Source organism: Eurypyga helias, unplaced genomic scaffold (genome assembly GCF_000690775.1).
Source record: "Eurypyga helias isolate BGI_N326 unplaced genomic scaffold, ASM69077v1 scaffold5458, whole genome shotgun sequence".
In the NCBI taxonomy this organism is placed as follows: Eukaryota; Metazoa; Chordata; class Aves; order Eurypygiformes; family Eurypygidae; genus Eurypyga; species Eurypyga helias.
Window position 1 is genome coordinate 1 of NW_010266161.1, and position 9642 is coordinate 9642.

At 42.6% G+C, this 9642-nt stretch overlaps 1 protein-coding gene across 1 annotated transcript in view; it reads left to right on the forward strand.

Moving 5' to 3' along the window:
- Window positions 1–3738: 3738 nt before the first annotated feature.
- BTRC (beta-transducin repeat containing E3 ubiquitin protein ligase) overlaps window positions 3739–9642 on the forward strand; it is a gene marked incomplete at its 5' end in the record, with an annotated part of 56254 nt that continues 50350 nt past the window's right edge. Inside the window, one exon of the mRNA XM_010156966.1 lies at window positions 3739–3828. Within this exon, the coding sequence (XP_010155268.1) occupies window positions 3739–3828 (90 nt within the window). The remainder of the gene's footprint in view (window positions 3829–9642) is intronic.

Here is a 9642-nt window from a genome sequence, read left to right on the forward strand (position 1 = left end):
AACCATTCTATGATTCTATGCAGCTTCTTTATCAGCTTTATCAATATGTTTCCATTGAGACCTATGAAGTAGAGTGACTTTGCCTCTTTTTTTTTTCCCTGGGCTTCAAGGGAGAACTAGGCTTTTATCTGTGTTTTTGCTTGAAACCTTTTAAAACATATTGTGGAACATGCACATGAATCTTATTTGCCCCTTTTATTCATCCCACAAGGCTAATAATGCATTCTTCTGTGAGATTGTGAGAATAAGAACTGGAGAACTTTGTAACTTTGCAAACATAGTAATGGGGGGGTGAACTGAAGATCACTGGTTTATTCTCAAATCTGCACCCTGATGGATTGAATCCATTATACATACTCCTTTTAATTTTCTTTTTTTCCCCCACTACTTGAATTGGGAAACAAAGACCTGCTGAAGGACTAAATGGTCATCAAGTAATTTGGCACTTAGGTAGAACTTTATGTATTAAAATTACCATGTGAAAGTTAATTCTCACAGTAAAAGCACGTTCTTGTCTCCTTTCTGTGGCTGAAAAGGTTGGGAAGGAGGGATTTAAGTATCATTGGCAGGTTGTGAAAGGGCAGAGAGGTACTGGGAGCATGGGAATGCCCAGATTGCTCAGACGCAGTGTCCGGTCATCCGGCACTGTCAGTGGAAGATTCTGTTGAATGAGGGCAAACTGGACTGGCCACTCTCTGTGCTCCGTTCCCCTCCTGCTCCTGCAGCATCTACCGCTCGTGGACTAGGGATGTCTAGGGCATATCTCTGCCGAGTTATCTGTGGACTGGCTCTCCGTGAGTATGTTTAATTCCTTGATGATGCTGTTTCTCTCCACGGTGTCCTGGGGCAGCAAGATCCAGGAGTTCACTGCCTGCTGTGTGAAGAAGTGTTTCATTTTATCTGCTTTAAATTTATACTGTACTAGTTCCATTGAGTGTCACCAGTCCTGGTATTGTGGGATTTGATGAACAAGTTATGCTGGAAATTCAGTTGGTGCTACTCATGTTCATATGTAGTATGTGGATGAAAATAATAAAAATTAAGCAATACATTGGAATAATTGTTTGTTTCCACATCGTGACATACACACCCCTTTTGAACAGTGGCACAGTGAGCTTCCCTCCTTCTCAGAACGTTCTAGGGTTTTTAGATTTAGCACGTAGTATTTCACATTGTGTATGTGGATTGTCTGCTCTTTCTCATTTGTAAATGTGAAAATGCCCCATCCGTGGAAGTGTTCAAGGCCAGGCTGGATGTGGCTTTGAGCAACCTGGTCTAGTGGAAGGTGTCCCTGCCCATGGCAGGGGGTTGGAACTGGATGGTCTTTAAGGTCCCTTCCAATGCAAACCATTCTGTGATTCAGTGAGAAAGCCTGTTGTAAGCCCAGCGTTTAAAAAGCTGGCTTGCTACCAAGGTTTGTGCATACCTGCCTTGGGAGGAAAAAGACTGGCAAGATCTGAGTTCGGTTCATGGATCAGTTCATGAAGCCACAGGCTTCCCTGGTGCTTTCAGTAAATGTTTTTGTGGCTGAGCTTTTCAGCTGCAAAGCGGAGTTAGTAGCTTTCTTAGAGTCAGGGCTCCTCATAAAAGCAGATAAGTTGTGCAGAAATCCTGCTGCTGGAATTTTAGGAATTAAATTGCAAATGAAAGAAATCGGAGATTTATGATCAGTGGGTTAAATTACACCGATTTAAATAATGAACAAAGAATCCTATCAACTCCTCATGGTTTTTCACCTTCAGAATGTGGTTGAATTTAACTAACGCGATGCTTATAAAATGAGGCTCGCGTTGCTTTGTCTGGGTGTTAGTGCAAAGCAGGTGGCGCCGACTTTCTGTCCACTGGTCGGGCCGCTGCATCTAAGCCACGATTTACGATAGCTTACGCCATTCTGGTCTTTCCTCTGAGGAGGAAGTGCTGTGCATACCAGAGTGATGGTTTTATGACGTTAGCAAATATTTGCGAGAGGCTGAGTTGAGTCTGTCAGACTTGCGTTTTGCGTGTGGCCTAATCCCGGTTTGCATCTGAGCCTCCCCCGCTGAAAGACGCACGCTCTTCGTCTGTGCGGCGCTTTGAAAGCATCCCCGCGTTTGGATTTTTCGGCTTCTCCTCCTGGATCCGGAGTCAGAAATTGCTAGCTGGCTGCTGGCAGCAGATATCGATGTTGTAACTTGTAAGGAGACCTGCTGGAGCCAGGATATTCTGCATTCCTGTCTGTCACTGGTGGTTTTCTGGTTAGAGAGCTCGCTGAGGGAGGAAGCGTGTGGGGGAGATAGGGCTTCGGTGCTCCGTTTTGTTTCTGTTCCATGGTGAAGTTTAAAGGGGGTCTGTGAGTAAGGTGGAAAGGACGGTGATCTCCTGAATTTCCACGGGAGTGACTGCGCTGTGCCGGACCAGTACAGATCCACCTGAGGAGAAAAAGGGGAGATTTTGTTTGGTGCTTAGCGCTGAGGCAATCTGTCTCCGTGATGCGGCTTTGGAGCAGAGGGAGAGCTTCGGGAGCCCTTAGCATGCCGGTATCCCCTGCAGGCTTTGTAACCTGTGGCAGGTTTGGAGGTGAATTACTTTCAAGTCAAACAAACAGAATTCCATAGCAAGCCCCAAAAAGATCCTCAGATTGCCAGCGAACGTTACAGGGAGAGAACTGACAGGCAGTTCGCCGCCAATCTCTGTGTCTCCTCCCCTTAAGGCACTCTTAAAGATGCCGTGAACATTGCACCTCCTGCTCTTGGAAATGTCTTCGAAGCAAGTTTAATTTCATTCTCTTTCCACACACTTCTTGAGTTTTCCCCACCTAACTGAGGTAGCAACATCATCTCTGTGTCCCACTTCCTACTCTTGCAACAAAGCAAGTCTGTGCTTGCTTTTGGGCTGCTGCTTTTGCTCGGGAGCAGTTTTCTGTAAATGGCAGCAGGCGCTGGGGTTTTAATCCAATACCGGAGTTCTTAGGTGCTACTACACTCCTACTACTACTAGAAAATGTGAGCTTAATCAAGTAGTAATTAAAAAGGTGTTGAAAGTGTGTGTGAGCCTTCATTAGAAACCCCTGAGTTCTTCAGGCACCTTACTTTAAACAGCCAAATCCACCAAAGTAGAAAGTTAAGCACACTTTGTAACTACTGCTCGTATGCTGCGCGTAAAAAAGGGAGAGACTACGTGTAACGTGTTCTGCAAAGGCTCCAAATCTGCAGCCTCAGCTCAGGGTCCCCTGTGTAGTGTATGAGTTGGGAAAAAGACACTCTGCTAAGAAGCAGCTTTCCAAAATTGGGATGATTAAATATAAGTGAGATATGGTCTGCACGTGCTCCCTTCTGTATAACCTTTCTACTGTCCTCATGTATTTTTACCTGATAAAGACAGGGGATGTTCAGTAGCATTTGACATACACTGTGATAAGTAGCGTGTAGAAATCACTTTGCTTTAGTTGTTTGGTCATGCAGCATTTTGTGAAAGACTAAACAACTGAGATAATACCTTTTTTTTTTCCCCTTTTTAAAAAAAAAGAGGAGAAAAACATTTCTTTGTATCTCAAAACTATAAAATCGTACGCAGCTTCTCAGAGGACATGCACGCCCTCAACTTAGGCTTTTGCTGTAAACTAGTTTGTTTTGGTTCGAAACGTTTACACCTTAGGAAAAAGGAAATGTGGTAGAGTTGTTGTGGGTTTCTGTGCCAAAAATGTGGTGCCTGAAAGAAAATTGTGTTCTTCTCCTCATAACCATTTTAATCTTTCTGCAGACCTACAACAGCTGTGCCAGACTGTGCTTAAACCAGGAAACGGTATGTCTAGGAAGCACTGCTATGAAGACTGAAAATTGTGTGGCCAAAGTAAGTAAGAGAACAGCTTTAGGTTTGATTTTATTTTAGCAGATTGTTCATTGTTAATCAAGTAAAAGGTCTTGTTAAAAATTATAGTGAGGAAAAAAAAGATACTTAAACAAAGCAGGTATCTTGGGTAGGCTTTTCTGCTCCTGAGTGTAGAGTTTTCAGATTTGCTGTTTTTCTCTGTTGGAAATGATTACTTAAGTCCCAAGCTATCTAAGATTGAAGGATTCATTCTGCTCTACAAATAATAGGCTTTTCCAGTGGGATGACCTATGCCTGCCGTGCAATTAACTGTGGCAACTTCAAATGATAAATGTCCAGTTATATGCTAAAAATGCTGCAGGAGAGCTCTTTGTATCATGGTTTCTTTTCTTAGCTACCAGAAGGGACGTGCAAAAAGAAAGACCTTTCAATTAAAATACAGTGAATGCTGTATTTATGGGAAGAGGAGGAGGGAATTATGGCAGTCAGAACAGTAGGAAAATGGGTATATTAGCCTGTCAGAGAAAAGTCATTCCTTGAGAATTGTAGTAGATGTGATTGGAAAAGACGAGGTGCCATTAGCCACCCTCTTTTCTTAAAATTCAGGGGAACTAGAGTAAAATAACATACATGTAGGTCTGTGGATGGAGAACAGCTGAACCATGATGCAATACGTATAGAAGGGCTGTGCGAAGGACGTGTGGAGCCTCGTGTGAGCTTCGTATTTCCACTGAAAGGAAGTTGGGAATGGGCAGGCAGGACACATCAGAGCGCGCAGCCATCTGCTGCCGAAACCAGCTGGCATTTTGTTGCTCCTCTGTCACCACAAACCTGACCACTCAAAAGCCTGTTTCCTCTTTTGGTTATTTATTCCTTCGTCTTCTTGAAGTATTTTTTTGTGTGTGTTTTCAATGGTTTTTAAAGGTGCCTTATCCCTTTGGGACCCACTTCTGTATCAACCTTTAAGATAATTTCCCAGCTAAATCTTTGCTGGGATTTTGCTGGTGAAGTTTGGATGTCCCGTTACTTTTGTTTCCTGTCAGGGAATCGTCCATCATAAAAGTTTGTCATGGTGCTTGCAGGTGGCTTAGCGCTCGTAAAATGTGCTTGACATGCCAGGTTAACTTGCAGTGGAGAAGCACTTCTGAGAGAAGCTACCAGGCTTGGTACCGAGTGCTGATATTTAATACCGACACCTCCGTTCTTGGCTTTAGATGACTGGTATCTGTTACCCTAAACTGGGCACTGCTTCCTAAGGCGCTTTGTGATACAAAGTAGGTGAAACTCTTTGAACGAGGCACCAGAGCAGCTTCGACTGAATTGTATTGGCGTACGGTATATTCGGATGCCATGAAGCAGCTCGCAGCAAGCTAACTGGAGTAAACCCAATCAACCCCACCTGCTTCACAGCACCTCTTGTTTGACCTGCTCATCTTACTAAGGTGCAAGGATGTGCAAGAACTAAAGCTAATTTAAGTGATGTCTCTTTTAAATGAAATTAATGCCTTTAACATCCTAATGCCCTAAAAAACAAACTCTCCTAAAATTGTTTTCAGTGGGTCCATGGTAAGAGATGCGGGTAGGGCTCAAGGCAGGAACAGCAAGACTTGTTTCATGCTATTGAGGCTGAATTTGAACCATCACCCTGGAGATGAAAAAGCATATGTTTTTAAGTGTTGTGCCTCTATCTGCCATAGGACAATCTATACGTATATATAGGCTGTAGGACAATCTGCCATCACACACACACACATATATATGAAAAATATATGTATGTGTATACATGCATGTATACACACACATATATCTTTTTAATAGACTTAGTATATGACAAAACATAAGGACTTTTCTAGGGATATAATTCCTCTAATACTAGCTTGCCTGGCTATTGTACTCCTTTCGTTTGCCTTCCCAGCTACAAACCAAAATGAAATAGGTTCTAAGAAAGCCCGTCTCAAATTGCAGAAGTGTTGAAGCATTTATAAATCCAGTTAGCTAAATGCAGATCTCTCAGTGATGGCATAGGCAAATGGCACAACTATTAAATGTTCTAGGTGGAGGGCTTAAATGGGATTTAAGGAGTTCAGAGGCCTTCTTCTAGCCTTACGCACATGGCGAGTTTTATCCTCCATGATTGATGTGTCTTACAGCCTTGGACTTCAAAATGTTTTGTTGAGAGAGTAAGTACTGGAAAGTATGACTGTGGGTTTCTTTATCTGCAGTACTCTGGGAAAAGGTCTTCAAAAAATTTTTTTTTCAACTGGCATTGAAAGACAAAAAAGATTTCTTTGGAAATCATGACTTACCTGTTCTGATTCCGCAGTGCAGTATCAGCCCTGACTGGGGGCCACAGTCAGGGCTATCACATGCTTGTCCGAATTGTTGCTCAGTCTGCAAGGGATGATGTTTTTTCCAAAACCTGAATTTCTGATTCTGCACCTCCTTGCAAACAAGAAAACTGTGCTCTGTTAAGACTGTATTGATGCCATTTGCTTGATGTTTCTGAAGTTTGTTTGAAGAATGACGTGCGGTTTCCCTTGAGGCCACACACATAAATACTGAGATGCCTTATTTCAGTCTGAAGCACTGTCCATCCACTAAGCTGTCTTGTGAAGGAGTGCTTCTGTGCAGGACAGTCAGGGGTACCTTACCAACCTAACAACTGGCATCCCTTCTAAAATGGAGGGAAAAGATGTTTATAATAATGCATTTTCTAGTATGGAGGGTAGTGTAGGTTGCTGTCTTTTTGACCACTCGAAGAAGTCTTTGTTTGTTAGGAAACCTGGTCTACCTGCTCATCTGTACAATGCTATGCTGATGGTGCAGCCAGGTACTCTGTGGCTTATGCAAGCCTATGGATTGTCTAGTTTTATTCAGGCAATTAAAAATAAAACTAGAATACCACGTTCTGATGAATCCTTGTATTATGTTCTTAGCTGTGCTTTTTTGGTATTTGTCCTCGGAAACACCATTGGTGGGAAGTGGGCATATTTGGGTGGAAGCAAATGAGGAGCAATAGAAATTGTTTCAAGCGTGCTCATGTTTTGTCTCAAGAGGTGGAATCTTCAATTAAAAATTACACATGGGGATGCACAGGTGGGATCTGTAGTACTGGTTCTCTTCCATCCTCACGAGTTTTTTCATTAATCTTTTGGCATCTTTTTGCCCATTGCATTTAAGTGATCAACAGGTCTGAGGTATATTTAACGTAATGTCTTTAAAAAGGGAATACTGTCTCTAATTGTGTTTTTTATATATGTACCTACCCACCCACACCCACACATATATATAAAATCCTTCTGTTTTTCAAAACCAAAAAATGTCCATGAGGGGTTTTGTTTTTAGGATACTACTGGTGTGCAATGTGAGAGGACAGCTTTCTCAGGAATTGGTGCTAGGTGCTTAAATAAGGTAGAAATGTACCATGAACCTGAGCTCCAAGGACAGGGTGTTTGGTTTTAATGAGGCTTATTGAAATCTGGCCAAATGAGCATCTGTTCCTATTGTTTGTTCCATATTTTGTAAGCCAGTATCTTCGGGCCAGATAATGGTGTTGGTGTGTGCTTCATCCTCAATTAGAGAGGGGCACAGTTAAAAATCCCCTGGCATCTGGTATGTCACTAGGATTCTTGTGATGCTCCTGGGTGTGCAAACAAGTTTTTCTTCTGTTCTGCATCCAGGACCACTTACCTTCTGTGGTGACCTTCACACTTCTATTTCCTGTGCAGTGGGGGATGCTCTGATGTGTCTCCAGTCTCCTTGGCTGAGCCTTTGCTTGGATGGCTTATATATATTCCTGTTTTCAAACAGCGGTCTTACCTCTTCACCCTTTCATAATGTGGGCTATTTTAGGTTTGAGTTTTGCTGTTTGCTTGGAGTCTGTTAAATTTTGCACTTCCCTGGATCATGGAAATATCCTTCTGATTCCAAGTGCTTTTTTCTTTCCCAGCAAGAGACTGGTGTACAGCTGATCTCACAGAGTTCTGCAGTCAATACCCATTTCCTGTGTTCATTAGATAGGTCTTTACCGTTTATTAACTCCTGCAGTCAGTTCCAGTTCATCTCTATCCGCCATATAAAGAAGCGTTCTGCGTTTCATTTCGCACTTTGAATTCTTTCCTTCGTGTGCCAGAGACAGGCACCCTATGGCATACCTGCCAGGGACAGCACAGAGGCATTGTCTAGATGGCGTACAGTGTCCCCAAGTTTCTACTTTGTTCTGAACTCAGCACCAGCTGGGAGAGGTTCTCCACCTCTATCTTTATTTGAGATAAGTGATACTGGGGGGAAGAAAACCAGAGTCAAGCACACCACTGTTTAAAAATTCCACTTCTGTTTCAGGCTACTCCTTGCTACCCACATGTGGTAACTGGTCCTGCTTTTTAAAGTCCTGGCAAACCGAGGGATGTCTCAGGGTCTTTTAAGCTTGTTGGGACTACAGGAGAATCTTTGGTTGCTGTTTGTCATACGTATAAATGTGCCTGCTGCAGTGGTTACAGGATTGAGATAGGAGTCTAGAAAGAGTCTAACCCTTTATTTTTAGCTCAGTGATTTTATTCTCTGTGGCCATGATGGGCTTTTTTTTTTTTTTTCTTCAAAAAGGGAACTGAATAATAATCTCCTTGCAGAAATGTTATAAAATTTAACTGTATGATGCTTTTTTGACCCTTGGATGAAAAAGTCCTGATTAATGACGTAGTGATGTCCTGCCTGCTTGGCAAGCTGTTTGTAGTGCACGAGGGACCGCTCAGTTCTGGAAACAGAACTGGCCTTGGTGCTTCAAGTGGGCGATGTGGAATTTTCTTCCAAAGGTGCATAGTATTCTTTAGCTATAGCTGCACGTTTTACATTCAAGGATGATTCAGCTGAAGCAAGATTGCTGGAAGTGGCAGGTAATTGAAATCTACCTTCCTTCGTCCGTTCTTCCTGTATCGCTACTTTTGAATTTTTGGAATAAAAATAGCCTGCACAATAACAACACTGAGCTCGGAATTTTTATATGAATTCAAAGGAGAAACCACGAGTACTCCTTAATAAACAAACATTTAGGGTTCCAGGCTGGATGTTCCAGTTGGCAGTAGGACAAATTGATCTGAAGAGTGTCCCTCTTGTACACTCAAGTCCCTTTATGTCACAGATTGATGGCTCCTCTTTCCTGAGAGTGCCCCTGCATTTACTTTGCATGAACAGCACAAACCAACTCACAGTTCTGCTGTGATATACCACTGCGTTAGTATATCTTCAGATAATGCATAGTTTTCTGGTGCTTTTGAAGCTTTCCCAGTCCTTGACAGCAATTTAATCATGGACAAATATTTGACGAGCTACGTTCAGTTTCCTGATACTCCTTCCACTCTTTTAATGAGAAATTATGTTCCTCCATACTGTAATTTTTAGCATTCAGCTTCTGTGTAATGATGAGGGGGGGCTGTCAGCGGATATGGTTCCAGCTCCAAACCCCTGGGTAGCAATGTCCCCTTTTGTGGCTTGGGTATACCTTTCTCTGGGATGACAGTTTCTGAGGCTGTTGCAAACTGGATAAACGCTGCCTCCCCCACCGGCTAATGGAGATTTAAGCGTGCCATTTTACCCTTCTGTTGTAGGTAGTCTCTCTGTAAAGAGGGTTGTGTGAATGGTGGGTGTTGCAGGGACGTTGCTGGGAATACCGAGTGTTCTAAAAGCGCTTTGAAACTGTGAATCCTCAGTCTTTAGACAGCATAAGTAGAAAACAGCACTGGAGGTTTATCTAAAAGCTTTGACCTAATGATGATTTCCCTTTCTAAGTAATATGTCTACTTTTATCTTAATTGCGGGTTTCTCATTTTTTCTATATAT